General features: G+C 50.6%; 2 protein-coding genes across 4 annotated transcripts in view; one reads left to right on the top strand and one right to left on the bottom strand.

Moving 5' to 3' along the window:
• LOC135913935 (rho GTPase-activating protein 18-like) overlaps positions 1-17,622 on the top strand; it is a 226,377-nt gene that overhangs the window by 168,364 nt on the left and 40,391 nt on the right. The gene's annotated exons all lie outside the window — the stretch shown is intronic.
• On the bottom strand, positions 230-16,936 carry LOC135913914 (uncharacterized). Of its 2 annotated transcripts, XM_065446601.2 has the most exons (3): positions 16,855-16,936; positions 5,180-5,341; positions 230-709 (listed from the first exon to the last, which is right to left on the bottom strand). In XM_065446601.2, exons 2-3 carry the CDS (start codon positions 5,299-5,301, stop codon positions 364-366), a joined length of 468 nt encoding a protein of 155 aa, XP_065302673.1. In that variant the 5' UTR covers positions 5,302-5,341; positions 16,855-16,936; the 3' UTR covers positions 230-363. The 2 variants fall into 2 exon arrangements, 1 of the variants encoding a protein (XP_065302673.1); XR_010568166.1 differs by lacking the exons at positions 5,180-5,341; positions 16,855-16,936 and adding an exon at positions 3,079-3,465 and having other exon boundaries at positions 572-709.

Here is a 17,622-nt window from a genome sequence, read left to right as displayed (position 1 = left end):
ATTGCGTCTTCATTTCCTATATCTATCTGATTTTTCTCTATTCTACCGTTCTCTTCCCCAGTGCAACCAGCTTGACGTTTTCCTGGCAAACGTCCCTGCCTCACCTCTCTTTGCTGCCTCTGTCTGCGCTAGTATCCACTTAGAATCGCTATCGGTCTACCACGTCTCGCGCTCTCTGGGCCACCTTGCGTCTGCAGATCGCGCGTTGCCGTCTGTCTCATCACGTGACTGGGCGGAACGGTCCGCGGCCTGTCGTCTCGATACGCCACGTGACTGTTTACACGTGTACGAACGCACTCCGGACACAGCTGACGTCAGGACGACGTGGGAGGATGACTCTCGGGGAAGTGTTCGAGAACGGGGCTACGACTTCCAGTCCTTGCTCGGGTACGACGACGACGGTGGCGCGCTCTTGACTTCGTACACCTCGTCCTCGCCCGAGTGCTGCGGCGGTCCGTGGTGGTGGTGGTGGTGCGGCTGGTGACTCGAGTGCGAGTGGTGGTAGTCGTGGTCGTCGTGGCCGTGGTCAAGGTGCACCAGCTTCGGTTTGTGGTGTATCCTCAGGTGTCGCAGTGGAGACCCCTTGCCCAAGTGCAGGGTGATCCCGATCCGGGGCAACTTCGGCAGGATCAGCGGTAGCACCTTGGGCTTTATCAGCGGAATAGGGATCGGCAGAGGCAGTGGTAGGGGCACCGGTACCAGCAACTTGCTGCGCGTGTCCAGGAAGAAAAGGGCGACGCGTTAGGCATAGGTTGAAGCGTCGCGTGTCAAGTGTGTATTGCATGCACAGTGCGTTTGCCTTGCGATGGGTTTTCTTTAAAGTATAGTTAGCGCTATGTAATTAGTTAAAATATGCCGAGCTATCTGCCATTAGCAGTGAAGTCGCATTGTTTGTCGAGGCAGATAACTGAAACACTTTAACCAATAGTTGACTTCATCGGCGATAGCACTAAGCTGTGCTCATACTATCCATCAGCCGAGAGATAAAACGAGGATTTTTCTTTGCCTTCTTTAATGCTTTATGTGCTCCTTTTTTTCTTTCTATGCTTTACGTGAATCGCTTGTTTCCTTCTTCACTAATATAATGACGACTCAAATGTTAGGAGACATGTCATGAAGCAAATGGCATGAGCCTAAACAAGCAATGCTTTTTGTCCAACTGCACAACATTTTTTGTCATGGAGCGATATATTTGTGTTAGGGCTAAGAAAGGAATGAGATAGAGATGTAAGACAGTAGAGACGTTGGAGAAATGGAATTGAGTTTAATGAGCACAAATCCGGAGAGATTGACTCAATAAGCATTGGCTTTGACTTGGCTACTCCAAACACTTGAGAAACTAGGAGGGGTAGACGGCGAGAGGAGGCAGAGGAGTAATGGCGAAATGGCTTTAAGAGCTAAGCACTCGGCTGTCAGAGGTTGAGCATGTGCAGCAATTGCTCTCCATAATAAGACGTGGCTCACGCCAATCACTACTTCAAATGTTTAGTATAAGTTTCGTATAAGCTTGTTTGCACCGGTGTGCACAACTGTAATAGCTATGTTTTCACACGTCAGTGAACTTCTACAATACAAACGCATACACTTGGGTTGCATCGTGGTAGCGCACGTGCAGCAAATAATAAAGAAACAAAGAGAAAAAGAAACGAAACACACACACACAAAACACACACAGCTGGATACATAATACAGTACAAACATGAAACACACTAAAGACACGCAATCTTTGCAGGACTGTCCATAAGTCTGGCTTTACAGCTAACATGAATACGTATGTGTCATTATCATCATTCTTAAACGGGAAAATGCGAGCAATAGGCTTGAACTAGAAAAGATGCGGAGGCAGGCTAGTAGCTGCCTGTGGAACGTACACACAGCACCCGCCTACGTTAGAGGCGAGAGCAAGGACACGGGAAAGGAGAACAGAGAACGTAAGCATGCTGAAACACATAATTCTAGGCGCGCATGACGCCATGAAACAAACATTACAGATCAGATGCCTCGTATCTCTGCATGCATATATCAACACTTATGTCTGTTTATATCTTCCACCCTCCTTTTGCTTTGTTTAGCTGGCAGAGTTACTATGACTACAAAATCACTCATTATAGACTCTTCAGATTAGCTATCATTCACCTGCCTCGCTGAATTGTCTCCAGACGAAATCATAAACAAAAAAACTCGTAGCAGGAAGTACAGTAAGAATACTCATGAAGTGTTAAGTGCTTAATAACAGGTGAAAAACCAGGATGGGATATAAACTCACTGATAGTTCTTCTCATATCTTGGTGTTAACTATGCATATGACTATTCTGACGCTATGTAAACATTAGAAATTCTAAGCTGCTTGCTTTGAACGATCCAGCGTGTTTAAAGCTATCCAGTTCGAAATATGTTGATCTCTCGATACCATCCGAGTTGATGCAGTAGTAGCCACACTTGCTTTTCTCCAAGCTTGTTTCAGCACCGTACGCCGAGAAAAGTAACATATCGGGTTATGTGACTTTGGCTGTCGGACATGGCTCGGATGAAGTATGACATGACATATGCTTGATGCTATATATCGTTGCCTGCTCATATCATTTCGCTTTCTTATCAACCATGCATATATCAAAGAAATAGCTTTATAAACCTTTGCTTTGGACCTATTGAAGGGCCGCAAGCGCTAACGAAAAGCGCGAAGCATGATTCAAAACATCATAAGCGTAAGTCAGTCAGTGAAGTCTCTTCCCTTTGCTAGCGAGAGTTCGTACGAGCAACTTTATCTTTGATAATAGAATCTGTGAAGACCCTTGCTCAGTCCTTTCATATATGGCAGCTTGTCACTGCTCTCGCTGGCGACCCAAGAAGGCAGTGAAAGCTTCACTACTACAGTGGCGGTTTCCAGCATGCTTCTCCTGCGCGTGTTCTTTTCTCAACGGATGCACCTCGCCTGCGGGTGAATCCGTCGCAGAGACGTGCGACACACGGACAGACACAAACACGTGACAGGCCGCTCCTCGCGTGTGCTTCCCGCGCCACCAGCACAGACTTGCGCGGTGCACAGCCGTAGGAGCGGTCGCGCTGACAGACTCTCACTGGGCTGGCTTCCATCTCGGGGGTCACCGGGATTGGCGGAAGCGTCGGGAACGTCGGCACCGCCGTCGGCGTCGCCGGCGCCGTGGTGCTTTCCGCGGTAGGTCTCGGCTCGTCCATCATCATCACCACCGTGGTCTGCGAGGCGGCGGTCGACGTCTTCGCCGGCGGCGAGAAGTGACGCAAGATGGCCTCGAAGTTGATGAGCTGACCCACCAGACCCTTGATGACGTCTAGATTGATGAACTGTAGCAATGACTTGAGGTGCTGGGTCGGATCGCTGCGCCATAAGACAACGTCGCACCAGCGGCCTATGCTTATCTGCGTGTGGTTCTCGAACGTCTGCGAAGCGTGCGCTGACGGAACATGCTGTGTTGACATGCACCGTGCGATCTTCGAGCCTCTTGCACCGGGGCAAGCCAGCGGACGCCATGCACCGCTGAGTGGAATAAGTTGTCGCGCCCAGCAAAGACGGCGTTCAACGACGTAGCACCGGCTTGGACGACGACATAGTTACGTGTGTTCGGTGGCCAGCTACTCGTAGTTACTTACACGTGTTTGTAGATTACTCAGATAGAGCGACACGATTCCTATCTGTGTTTAACGGAAGGAAGGGACGTTTAAGTCCGAATTGGCACCATGGTAGGTTTGAGTACGCGATGATGTAGGTCTCGTGTGATCTTTCGCTTAATATACCGTGATATTTTATGCTGTGCGCGACGCTGAGAAAATGTTCATTTGTTTTCTCCAGTAGCGCAGTATGTTCAGTGCTTTGCGCGCATTGATTGAGCGACGTCGCATATGACACTGCAGTGAATAGGCTGCGAATGTACTACAACTTAGCGGCAATAAAGCAACTGACAGTCGGTCGTTGTCGGCAATGGGCACCTGGCATTTGCTTTTTTGATTTAGAGTGTACTTGTCAAGTTTACTGAGCTTTTAATGCATACGTGCGGTGCCTGCGCGTGAACTGCGGTGTGACGCATTGAAGAACGTCGCATGCCTTGAGCGCTTTGTGCGCTCTTTGAAGGACCTCGGGTACTGACAAGCATGCTTTCTCCAGAACAGGGCAGGCGAGGAAGCAGGCTTCATTCTCAGCATGTCATGCACGCTACGCGTAATGGAATCCGGCGCCACCTGTGGTGGCACGAGCAGCCATTCATAATCTTGTATACAGCCCCTTCGTTCCGTGCATATATTGGCGCGAAGTTGTCGAACCATCTGCAGCTGATGCTTTATGGTGGCTGCATGGTTGAATAGCATGCTGCAAGGCGGTGTAATGCGTGCACAAATCGCGAGCAATGCTTTGTTCAGACTATGACATATGTCCAACAGCCGCTTCTGACGCTGTCGTCAAGGGGGAAAGAAGGGGGGCGTGGGGGAGTCAGGAGGGTGCGCTAACTCGTATGCTTTGCCGTTCTGGAAACATGCACAGACATCACAAGTTAAAGAAGTTTTTTTTTTTTTTAACACGAACATTACGTTCACACTCGCGAACGGATTGGTGATATTGGGATCCTCGCTATTTGCATGCTCTGCTGTAAGCCGGAATGTAGCAACACTCGATGTTTGTAGTGCATTCACTCTTCATGGCTACACGGGTATCGTGCGTAAACTAGCACAAGCTTTGGCTCACAGTGAATTGTGTTGATTTGTATATGCGAAGTCGAGCTCTCTTTCTTCTCCTAGCCGGGGTGTTGCACACTTTCACTGCTTTAGGCAATCGTGAATAGCCTTCACTACTACGATATCAGTGCTTTCGCACTGGTACGTGTAACTAGCTTATTGCAATTTTGTGAAGCGTTCATTGATTCGTCTCTAAATTAAGCGCAGTCGTTGGCGCGAATGCCAGCTCGCAGCACGCAACGACATTACAAAATAAATGTCAAAGGGTATTCTACTCAGGCGTGCAAGACAGCAGCAGGACGCGTTCGCTCCTGCGTTTTGGGAAATTTTTAGCTTTGTATGCACTACACCGTCTATCGATTCCGCGCACGTTACAGCCCTATAGTCTGAACGCACCGCCGTATAAAGCGGCGCACCATTAGAAGCCCTGGTCACGTGTAGCAACACGTAACTGCGCCGGAGAGCAGCCGGTACTCACTGTTTGGGCAGCTTCTTGAAGATGATCAGCGGTAAGATGAGAGCACTGTGTGCCGGCCGTGCTTCCGTTAGCAGGACCAACACGACGAACACGCCCAGGCTTAGCAACGTTGTGGACCGCATGTTGTGCCGCCGCTGCTGCTGTTCCCAGAATGCTGTCTCCCTGCGTAGAGGGACAGATTGTTCAAATCGGGTTTGCGGATGCTCTCACACTTCACGGGTAATTAATTATGGGGTTTTACGTGCCAAAACCACTTTCTGATTATGAGGCACGCCGTAGTGGAGGACTCCGGAAATTTTGACCACCTGGGGTTCTTTAACGTGCACCTAAATCTAAGTACACGGGTGTTTTCGCATTTCGCCCCCATCGAAATGCGGCCGCCGCGGCCGGGATTCGATCCCGCGACCTCGTGCTCAGCAGCCTAACACCATAGCCACTGAGCAACCACGGCGGGCGCACTTCACGGGTGGCTTTGCAGTAGACAGCCTGTGTGCGGCGCGAGCTCTGTATACCTCAAAGGCTGTCCACCCGTGCGTGCTTACCTTAGTGAAGCGAGGGCAGTGGCGTAGCCAGGATTGCTATAATTTTTTATTTAGGGCGGGGGAGGGGAGGGAGAGGGGGCGCTCACACACTTGTCGGGGCGGGTGAAGGGAAGGTGCACGTCTGCAGTGTTCCCTCCCCCCTCCGGTTACGCCACTGAATGGAGGGACAAACTAAATTCCTTTCGTTTGTAAAACCGCTGTATCCGGAACGCTTATGTGTACGAGTAAACCTATAACTCCACCGTGGTAATTATAAGAGCTGGCATGCTTTTAAGGTATCTTAGAAACGCGTTTCAATACGTTTCAACCGTTGACCATCTAGGATCCGGAACGCCCGCGCAACTGATAGCATCATCAGAACGTCGGGTACTTGGGTGTTTTAGAGGAATTAATTCCTCGCTACGCAAAGCGATGTTTTTCGAAACAAAAAGAAGAGAAAAGAATGATGCTCTGATGATTGCAGCGTGACCTCCGAGAAACGGCGTCCCTTTCGGTGCGATCTAAAGCCCATTGGTCGACGCTGTCCCCAATTGGTCGGCAGAAAACGTCATGGAAGAGCTTTAGTGCGATCCTTGAGTGCGACCTTTGAGGTCACAACTGCAGCCCCCTTTTGTGAGCTGTGTACCTGACAGGATGCAGCCAGAGTCAGCAGCCAACTGTTGTTGCTTCCTGCGATGTCGTTACAGTGGAACAGCGCAGTAACCTGGGCGAAGACAGAATGAAGCACAAAGAAGGCACACGCGCAGTCGCGTTCTATAGGAGCTGCAACGCGGTGCCCATAGTCCAAGGGGCTCCAAGACTGCACTGTGGTGTCGACATATGAAAAATTTGTGCAGTACATGCTATCGATTGGAATGGTCTTTAGTTCTCTAATTTTTCGTATGTGGGCGCCATCTACAGCGCCACCGCGATGACTATCTTAGAGCCTGTTTGAGCACGCATCATGTTGCAGCTCTTATTGAACGCGATTGTACACAACGTGTGCCGTTACTGCGCTGTTCCCTTTAATAACTACGAACGTCCAACAAGTCCAACTCGAACCGTTTGCGCGTCCTACGATATCACTGGGTCGTCGCATAGAGGGGCGGAGCGTGTCAGACACACACACGCTGTTCCGCAGCGTTGCGTTCCCAGACGTGTCGGGCGCGCAGCACAGTCGCTTCTAAGACTCGTATACCTATATACATATAGGAGAGGACGACCGCTTCCCCCGCAGTTTGTTCGCTTTCTAGTTCGGACAGCGAACGATCTTTGGTTTCCGCGTGCCAGCAGCCGACCGGATTGTTCCCCTCCGCGGCGGCGACGTGGTCCCCGAGACAATGAAGTCCTCATTTTCCTTTTTAGCCCGCAGTTAGTCGGGCCTGGCGCTTCGCATCAAAGGTCAATACCTCGACCGTTGCTGGACAGTAGGGCGGCGACGAAGCGTATATATAGACGAGACACTTTGGCCGATTCATGCTCTCTCACATACGGGCTCTCTCTCTCTCTCTCTCTCTATCTCTCTCTCTCTCTCTCTCTCCTTGCTGAACACTTGCCGCGAGGCCGTTCGTCGAGACGGGGAACTCTCCGAACGTCCCGGTTCGGGCTGCGCGCTTTCCCACACGGCCGCTGGCGGTGATCAAGGCTGGGGCGAGAAAGAAATAAAAACAAGGTGCATAAAACAAGAGAGGAAGCATGGAATAAGTTTCACGGAACGACGGCAGCAGTGGCGTATCCTTTCCGTGTGCCTGCTACTGGAGTGAAGCTCGCGAACTCCTTTTTTTTTTTCGTTTCTTTCGGGAGCTGGCTGTGCGGGGAACCACCCGTGCGCTATACGTGTAACCTGCTTGGCTAATGCATCGCATTTTCAGTGGCTTTCGCGACGAGCGTCTTACGTGCCTCGCGTGTTTTTCGTGTTTCCGAAGAAGGAGGAAGCAGAGTCCAAGAGGGGGGGGGGGAGGAGAAAGAGAGAAAGAAACGCCGAATTCAGGAGGAGATGCAGTTGCCCCATTCTCTCGGTGAACAGTCAGAGAGGTAGCGAGAGCGAGCAATCCGGATGGGAACGCTTTTGCTTTTACTAAAGGAATCATCGGGTAGGGCGGGGGAGCCGAGGTCGACTTGAACGCGCCGACCCGTTAGATGTGTCGAGCCGCCCGCGTTCCTCTTCAGGAAGCTTAGCGCGGGTTGTCAGGTCGATTTGAGCGACTGTCTCCGTGTTAAACGAGAGAGAGAGAGAGAGGGAGAGAGAGGGGGGAGAGAGAGAGAGGGAGCAACAGTGAAAGGGGTTAAAGGAGAAAGCCGTCCAGCCAGGAGTGGAGGAGAAGCGCCCGGGCGTGATCAGGCGGCTCTCCTGCGAAATGGGCGCCCGTACTTGCTATATAACGTGGCCGGTTCGCCGTCGCCGCGCGCCCGAAACTCGAGAATAGCAAGGCGCCCCGATTCGGCGCCCGGCCGCCTCTCCTTTGCGGCGTGTTTGCCGAAGTATTCGTCGTTCTCTTCGAAAGCGAGCCATTTTTTCCTGGTGGCCGCCCCGCCGCGCTTCCGAGGAGGCGAGGAAGCTTTTGGGAGAGGGGGAAGGGGCTGGACGTCGGGACCGGGATGACCAGCCAGCCGTCGGCCGAAGTACTAGTTCCGCGGTAGCGGTCACCCGGCCCCGATGGCACGCTCGACTGTTTGCCGTCACCGTCCACTTCCATCGCTCCACTCCATCAATCAAGTGACGCGTGCCGAACTTCGCTGTGCCCCGGAGGAGTAGCGTCTTTTCTCTGTGCAGTCCGCGTTATTTTGCTCTTTTTTTTCCTCGTGTTTGAGGTTCGTTCGCGTAGCGGGAAAGGCGGGACAAGGCCAGAACAGGACGTTCCTTCTTTTTTGTCTCCGTTCCACCGCAGCTTGTTCGGAAAGCGAATGTAAAAACAGAAACGCTTTCGCTCCACGACGCTGTAGGAAACCTGAGTTAATCTGCGAGGGTGTTAGCTTCGATAAGTCTCAGGAGTTAAGCAGGTGCGGACATCGATAGCGGAAGATTGAAGAAGCGGTTCCTTATTTCGGCACGGCTTCCCTGTCTCTGAAGGGGGTTAAATCTGATCCCACTATGCCCGAAACGTCACTGACACGTTCCAGGCGCAGGACGATTAGCGGTTTCGGGTCGCACCTTCGAAATCGCAAGACTCGTCGGGGATTTTCGGTTGATCGATGGGGTAACGCTTGAGGAGGGAACCACCCTTCTTTCGAGGGATCCTGCAGCAGTTCAAGGAAGTTTTTTTTTTTCTTCACTAACTACTCCGCGCGAGCATCCAAGCGTATAGCGATGATTATATTCGCCCGCGGAAGCTACTCTGTACGCACTCTTCCGTTCCTGCAATAAAGGAAAAAGTTGTGGCGGTAATTAGAACAGCCGGGTACGTCACGCTGTCGTGCTGCCTATAAGCGAAAATTATACGCCGCGATGACAAGGGGTGGGCGCTGAAAGCGACGCATTGAGAGCGCGTAGCCGGTGCTTGGCGCGTACAAGAAGAAAGTTTCTCGATTTTTTTTTAAAGGTAAAGGCGAGACGCTAACAAAGCCGAGCCGGCAGGGTTCTTGTATAGTACACATATACGTATATATAGGCTGCGCACTTCGTTACAATATCCAGAACTATACTGAGCTAGTTCCGTCATGCTGTCTTTCCTGTCGTATCCATCACGCCATCGCGGGTGCTTACGGAGCGAGAAATTTTTCATCCTAAAGTGGAAACCTGTGAGAGGGGGCGCAGGAAGCGGTGAGCCTTTCTGTTTGTTCAAGCGTTTCACCGAAGGCAATTCACTCGCGTGCCCTGCCCCGTGTTCGCTTGTTACACTGACATCCTTCGCGGGTGCGCCGGTGCTTGAATTTCCTGGATTCTCGTCGTTATGGCGCGCATAGGAGAGGAAGGAATCGGAGGCGCTTTGCATTTTATTGGCCCGCCCGCTCGCACGTACGTGGAGAGCGACGCTGGCCTCTGGCGGGGATGGCCCGAGGGGGGGGGGGGGGGGGGGTGCGGCGTTCGTTTGTTGGGGCGGCGAGAGTTGTTCTTCTTCCGCTTCCTGAAAATGCAGAGACACGCGAAGATATATACGCGAAGTCTCGTACGTAGCGGCTTTTATTCTTTCTTTATGTGTGTGTGTGTGCGTGATTTGCCGCGCTTGACAAGGTGTGCTGGCATGCATACGCTGTGACGACCGAACAATGGCAACGCGATTCGAACCGCGTTTCGACGAGCACCCCATCTTGGGCATTTCTGGGGCCGCGAGAGAAAAAATGTGTAACAGTGAGACGACGCCTCGCTCGAGGTACGCATTGTGTGCGTCGTAGCTGAGCCATAGAACAAAGCCCTTCCAGTCTGGCTGGATTGCAGTAATTGTACCCCCTTCTACTGCCACTCCACCCCCCCCCCCCCACAAGAAAAAAATAAGAAAGCGTCAGCTATGTATACATACATGATTGCGTGGGGGTAATTAACCATTTAATGTCTAAGCTTGAGAAAACGTATATACAAATTTCCGTTCATTTCTCTCCTTTTTGTTATTGTTGCGCCGGAATGAGGCGCTTTAAACACACCGTGCTCGAGAGTGTGTGTCAGTACTCTCAGTCCGCGTCCGGTTAACCGGAGCGGCCGCGAGCTACGAGGCACAGTTTTATTACACTATACCGCACTTGCTGATACGGAAATTCGGCGTGGATGCTTTCTACAGGGCGTGGTGCCCGAATCGAGAAATTCATTATGTGTACGGTTTATTCTTCATATTCGCCTAAAATATGAAGGGATAATGCTCGCTGTGAAAAATTCATTACCGTGGGAAAGAGCGATTAACTAAACGAGCGTAAACCACAATATAGTGTGCATGGATGTACTCCCCCGAGCAAAACTATACGGACCAGGCATTCCGTAATAAAGGCGCTTTTCTTTTCCGCCTATGAATAAATTTGAAATTCCGGACTGTAGTCCAAATTTCGCATGGTGAACTTGCCAGTGCACTCTCCAGTTTCAACCTCAGGTTGTGCATTTGAGTTATGAGTAAGGTCAGTTCTCTTTTCGGCGAGCCTGTGGTCCGTAAGACATACATAAGCGTCGCTTACATAAGGATTACTTACATAAAAGTTACTTAGGTACGGGTTACTTACGTACGGGTTACTTACGTAAAGTACTTAAGTAAGCACGAAAGTGAAGATTATAAACCAAACGCTGTTTTCTATGCTGAGTGTCCGCTTTTCTGAGGGTGCTGCCAACTGGCATCGTGCCTAAACTCCTCGTATTCTTCAATGTTTTGTCAAACTTTGTTATAGCTTTGATGGTGCCGTAGTCCCTAGGTGTCTTGGGCTAGATGCCTTACGAGGAATAGCTCTGCATCACTGATGAGCAATCTATGTTTGATCGACTGTCCTGAAGTGTCCTATTGTTGGCTTCCGGATCGTCCTATCGACTTGCAGGATTGGACCGTGAAGGATGCTGCGCGCAAGGAAGTATATTGCTCGAGGAATGCATTAACCAAGGATGCTATGGCACTGCTTATTTTCGCACTGGGATACGTTGCTGAAGAGCCTCGGCTGGAGCTGGCAAACAGCGTACATTTAAGTGCAGCTTGTTCGTCTTCGATCACTAATTAGTGATCACACATTACATAAGTCATTGGGAGGTATGCTTAATCGTTGAAATCTGACGAAATCTCGTCTGAATCAGCGCCTTGATCTCGAGCCAGTATGCATTCTAGACAGGTCCACGAACTTTGAATAAAAACGACGGAAATAGTAACCCGATCGACGTTTGCGCCCTTTGCCAATCTTCATCTAGCGCCCTTCTTGTTTGTCCTTCATTATGAACAGGGCTAACGTGTTGCCCCCGAAAAGTCGATTTCTATGATATACATTTTCAACTTGTTGGCTGTCTGTTCGGTTTCCTTCATGCTTTATAGTTAGTTGTCTGCTACACTTGTCCTCTAGACAGTGTGTATAATTCACGACGCATGCGCAGAGTAGCCGCCAGACAAAGATGAAATCTGGAGGGCTGCCCGTTGGCACTATGTAACCGCGTCGCACAATTTGTTTGATTACTCACTCTAGAGTCACTAGAGCGCTTATTTAACGGTTGTATGCTTGCAAGTTATGTTGTCAAATTTAATGAAATGTATGTGTTTGTTTTGATCCGGTTCAATGGCTGATTATTGACCGTTACGACTCTCTGATCAGTAACACGTGCGCAGAACGGGGGTAATTTCTTATGTTGTATGCAGGCTAGTTTTTGTGGCTTTGTTGCACAGAGACAGCCTGGCAATGTTATATAATCGAAGTTGCGTACGGCTACCGCCAGGCAAGCGTTTGACATGTCAGGACGTTTTAACTCGGTGTTGTCTAAATACCCCACAGCGTCCCCATGATGTTCATGAAGCGCTTAGGTTTTACCTCAACCTATTTGGATTCTCAATTCAAACAGCGACGAACACTCTTGCGACGCTAGTGGATCCTGCTAATGATGTTACGCTTAAGTTTCGTGATCGCCGTTATAGCTTTCACTCGCGTATTCAGTGACTTATGCATGCTTGCTGACTGAGTGCGTGGGGGAAGATGTGCTTGAAGTCATGCGGCATGTCATCGCTGGGTCCGCTGCGTATCCTGGCAATTAGGTATCTTCGTTTTTCTCCTGTAGTTCTTTCATCATACACGGGGAACGCACTTGACCTCTTGTTGAACGTTGAGATACTTGTTTTCACCAGCAGTTATTGTTACTGTGATCTCTTTCTTTTATATACGCGCGCGTTCTCTAAGTCCTCTCGATAACTACTGTACATCTCATCGCACATCGCCTTCATTCCTCTTCATAATTGACTAGGAAACGATTGCGTAATATATTCGCCCATTATATTAGGTCAGATGAGGGCGGAACTGTATGAAAGTGGTTTAATCGGCATTATTGCCTCCAGCTTTCTAGAAGATTGACAGCAGTTTGATATACGCCGTTGTGTCATCGTAGACAACAAAGGACTAGCGCGATATGCGAAATACCGCGAAAAGTCACGAAAATGCGCAGGGTCGACATGGCAAGTTATACCACACCATGCTATAGGTCTTCGTCTCTTTGTTTATGCAAGGAAAAGCAGATTTTTCCATGTAAACAGGAGGGGATGGTTACTTTGTCCATGTGCACAGAGCTTCTGGCTCCTAGCAGTGCGCTCAAAAAAAAAAAGGAAGAAAGAAAGAAAAGAAAGAAATGAAGAACACATGTATAAGGTACTGTATAAGGTATGCAGGTACTGAGACCCACCTAAAAATATTTTTTTTCCCTGAGCTCTCTGCAGGTTTCATAAGGATGTGGCTTTAACATAAAAGGAGCCGTTTGCTACGGAGCGTGAATATTCTCGCAAACGCCGGCGTATGAAACCGCGTCGTGACCTTGTCTAAGGGTGCCGCGCGGTGGGCTATTGACCCTCGTGCCCTCGCTTGGCTTCCTTTCTCGCTTGTGTGGTCGGTGCGCTTCGGGGTCGAATGGAGAACCTTGGCCTTTGACTGGACACGAACTGCGCACTTACGTGCTCTTACGAGCGCGGCTATCAGGCTCGTCCCCACGGTATGACAACGCAGGGAGCAGACAGTGCGGGTGTTAGTGTCTTACAGAGGAGCCTCTCAGCGCGACGTCACACAGCGCGGCGCTTTCGGTCACACAACGCAGTGACACAGCGTTGTGTCATTGGCAAACTCTACCGCGTGGATTTTTTCGCGTAAGGCAAGATTAGTACACGTGGTGAAGTTACTAATACCTCATAGTCGAAATCGGCGAACGCTGGAGAAAAAAAAAAGTGTCAACGTACTTGTTCCTGTACTCTTCTTGACTTTACTGCGCGTCGCCGTGGTCCTCTGCTTTAAGATACGTGCACATGTAACCGGAGCCTGCTGTCGCAGCTGTGGTTCCTAGTCCGACTACACGCCACGGTGTCTCAGTGGCTGTGGCGTTCAGCTGGTAACCATGCGGACGCGGGTTGGAATCTCCTCCGCGGTGGCCTCAGTTCGATGTGGGCGAAATGCAAAGCAATAAAGTTCGTGTGCTGTGCTTTTGGTGCACGTTAAAGAATTTCAGTTGGTCGAAGTTAACCCGTAGGCCTCTACAATGGCGTCCCTCATAGCCCTGTGTGTAGGATTTTAAAACACACACATTTTTTTTTTCCCTAGCCACTGAAGGTCCATATAAAGTATATTCTTGATCGATGCTACAGGAATGTCGCTTCCACATGCTCCTATAATGACGTGCGCAATTGGCGTACTCGACGTGCCACTTGTATAGTGTACGTGCCGATGGCTCGTTTTTCAACCTCCAAATGAAAAAAAGAAAGCGTGATGTTAGAGAGAATGTAGCTTCCGAATGGACCACCGGAAGACTGTCCGCGGGGACAAGAAGAAACGGTCCCGAGCGACAACCACATGGAGCGTACTTGAGGCGTATTTTGTGCGTTGCGCCGCCTGTGCATCGGCGCGCCCATTCGGCGCTACCTCGATGACGCAGCTGTCATCACGTCCACAATGTGTTTCGTGCCGTTAATGATTGAACTATGCAGCCCATGAGAGAGAGAAAGATGCAAATGAGAGAAAGGCAAGGAGGTTAACCAGACTTTAAACCTCCGTTGAAATGCATTTTGGGCGATACTAGGGGCTCATATCCCGCTAACGTATAATAAAGACGGCCCGACGTGTACGACAACGCGACGCCTAAGATACGCCGGAAATACGCTTCGTGCGGTTGCTTCTTTATGCAGTTAGCACCAAGCTCCGTCACCACACGGCTGGACAGCTTATACGGCGGCCAGCCGTAGCGACCTCCACGCAGGAGATATCGAAGCAACAGAAGACGATGAAAAAAAGGAATGCGGAGAAAATTGTTCGTCGTCGGGAGAAATTCTCGCTTCAAGCCGAGGAGCTCCGTCGCTTGCGGGAGCAACGCCCAAGCAGGAAACGCGAATGCGCTAATCTACCCCCCCCCCCCCCCCCCCCCGGCGAGCAAAAAGAGAATTAGTGCGCGTCTATCGGCCCGTTGCCGCCGTTGCGGCCGAATGGGGCGGACGGAATAGCGCGCGCGGTGGACCAAGCGTTGGCCTGTCGAAAACTTCGCCTTTCGCAACGCAACGAGAACTCGGTTTATCACCGTTTCGTTCTTTCCCCGTCCCTGCGCTTGGACTTGGCGCCGATAGAGAAAGCGCTCCGAAAATACTTCATATATATATATATACGGAAACTAAATTGTTGCTTTTCTTTGTTTGTTGTCTGTTTCTACGAAGAGGTGCCCTGGCGGAGGACCATACCGGAAACAGGTTTGGGACGCAGCGAAGGTCCTTTAAGTTCCACAACGGTATATGGACTTGCGCTGTTTCGGTTGCGTTGGAATTCGTGACACCAAAAGGAAGCACATGCGGGAACTTTTCAAGGAAATCGGAAGCCTTGTTTTAACTTCTCATTATTCAATAGCTATAGTCCGATCCGTGCTGGTATGTTCTATGTTTCGTGTGTTTAGCTCTTACTACGGTATGACTAATGTTTTTCAGTTATAATTTCGCAAACCGCTGCTGCAGCGGCACTGTCGCCCTGGGCGCCCTTTCTGCATGGTAAAAATAGCGATATTGATTAAGCACCATAATCTTGGTTGATTGAGGCGTATACACTGAGAAGTTCGGCTCAGTCGCGCTATGTCAGTGCGATTAATGTTTACGTCAATTGCTTAGGGCTCAGTGTAGCCGCCGAATACTATATATTGCCACGTCCGCTCGCGTAAAATAAGAAAGAAAAACAAATCACGATTGTGTGCGCGTCGCCGCATCGCTTATTACTGAAACACATGGATTCGCGACCCGTGAGGATGATTTCGTTCAACTTTGGACGCGGTTCATGAGTGGAGAGCAATATAAATCTGGATAAATCCGCACGAGGTTGTCCAAGTGGAACACGGGAATGTACAACATACGTCGGAAGAATGGAAAGATAGATCTCACTGTTAGAATCGGCAACACCACATTCATTTGGAACTGCTAATAAGGAATCGGAATACGTGTAATGCGGGAGCAAATAAAAATAAAAGTAATTACAGCTGACGGGAAACAGCGGCGAAGTACACGCTTTATAAGCTCAGCACGTTCACTCACGTGATGCACAAAAGATGTTCACTCGTGTTTTGCGCATCATCACCTTGTTTCCGATTCGTCAATGAAACGTCGAGCTTTCCCAATTACTGTAAGTACCGCCTTTTTAACGTATACAGTGAGCGCTGGCCGTACTCGCAAGTATAGACACACACGGAAGTAGCGATATAAAAAAAAAGAATGTTGTTATCTGCACTGCGGGCTTTGGCAACAACACTGGCACTTTCTTTAGCGCGCACGTGCAGTCGAAGCTCCTCGAGGAGATTGCTCCGCGGGACCGAGCAGGCGACCGGCGACATTGAACTGCTTTCACTCGGAACGCGAAGGTGAGCGGCAAGGCCCGGCGCGACACGCCCGTATACGATGGCGCTCACGCCTGGAGCGCATGCCACCGGCGCCCTTCATCTCCGCAGCAACGTGCCGTACAGAAAAGCAAAATAGTGTTGTCTCCGCTGCTCTCGTCAACGCTTACGGAAAGAAAAAGGAACAACGTATACCTGGATGGATGGCTTTTTTTTTGTCACTCGTTCGTTCCTGAAGTAATAAGACGTGGAACAAACTGCCGTCTGCTGTCGCGAATACAAGACTGACAGGCAAAAGTTTGTTGTTGCCCGACACGCACTTAGATAGGGTGAACGCCTGAACGTCAGATACGTGTCTCGTGTATCTAATCGGGGGGGTTGTTCGCTTGTGCACTCAATAGTGTACTAATTCCGTCTGAAAAAAAAAAGGAATATACATGTTTAGTTGTGGTTTTTGTGTATGCAGTATGCAATGTTGCTTATATCGTCTTTTTTCTGTCTGCCCCTGTAATAACCCTCAAGAAAGTATCGACACTATTTCCCAAATAAGTGAATGTGGCTCCGTCCGCCGCTCTTAATCCCGAGCCGATAAAAGTCAGGTACGCGCTTAACGCCGGGCGCACGCGGTCTCGCGGAGGGGCCCAATTTTGTCGAAGGTCCGAAGACGTCTGGGCAGGAGGAGGAAAAAGAAAGCGAGAAAAAATGCGGGCCAGGCCTACCTGGTTCCAGGAGGACAAAAACCGCGGACCGGTCTTCTCCGGAGCCGACGAAGTAACCGACCGGCGTTTGCTCTAACGAGCGCGCTCCTCCAGGGCACCGGGCTGTCTGTCTGGTCGCGAACTGCACTTTCGCCGCGGCCTCTTCACGGCAGCTCCGCGGCGTACAACTGGCGGGGACAGAACTGAGTGGAAGATCCGGGTCCGGAGGCAAAAAGGGCACAGCGTCGACGACGTCTTCCCGTTGCTCTCAAAGCGGCGACGACGTGGGAGACACGTCGTCCCTGTGACAGATTGGTTGAAGGCGGCGTCCGTTGGCGCGCTGCGGGCCGAGGTGTCCAGCTACGGCTTCGGCGGAGATGCGGCCGGTCTCCCAAGGACGGGCGCGCTTTCTTCAGGCTGCGTTTCTTCCCTCTTGCCCGCGTGGCCCCATTTGGCCCAGTTTTGGGGCGACGCGAGAGTTTCCCCCTTTGGGTGCGAGCGCTTACGCACGCACATACATACATACATACACACGGACAGACACCGGGATAAAAAAAGCCAAACCGGCGCAGAAACAAAGCGTCTGGCGCGTGACTTCGGCGCCGGATTCCGTGTACTCTCTCTCTCTCTTTCTCTTTCGTACAGTCCGCCAGTCCCGTCGCGCCAGCGCTTTCTCTGGCCAGGAAAACCGCTACTTGACGTCGGGTGGTCCCCCCCCCCCCCCCCCCCTCCGGACGAGGTGTCGCGGCCAACTGTGTCTGACTCGGGGATTTTCCCTTTCAGTATAAC

Source organism: Dermacentor albipictus, chromosome 5, assembly GCF_038994185.2.
Source record: "Dermacentor albipictus isolate Rhodes 1998 colony chromosome 5, USDA_Dalb.pri_finalv2, whole genome shotgun sequence".
NCBI classification, from domain to species: domain Eukaryota; kingdom Metazoa; phylum Arthropoda; class Arachnida; order Ixodida; family Ixodidae; genus Dermacentor; species Dermacentor albipictus.
This window is presented reverse-complemented; position numbering and strand designations above follow the sequence as displayed.

Bases quoted from the DNA above. Each gene is read 5' to 3' on its own strand.
- LOC135913914 (XM_065446601.2), bottom strand. From the start codon at position 5,301: ATGCGGTCCACAACGTTGCTAAGCCTGGGCGTGTTCGTCGTGTTGGTC. The intron at 710-5,179 runs GTGAGTACCGGC...GGACACGCGCAG, and splicing joins TTCAAGAAGCTGCCCAAACA to CAAGTTGCTGGTACCGGTGC.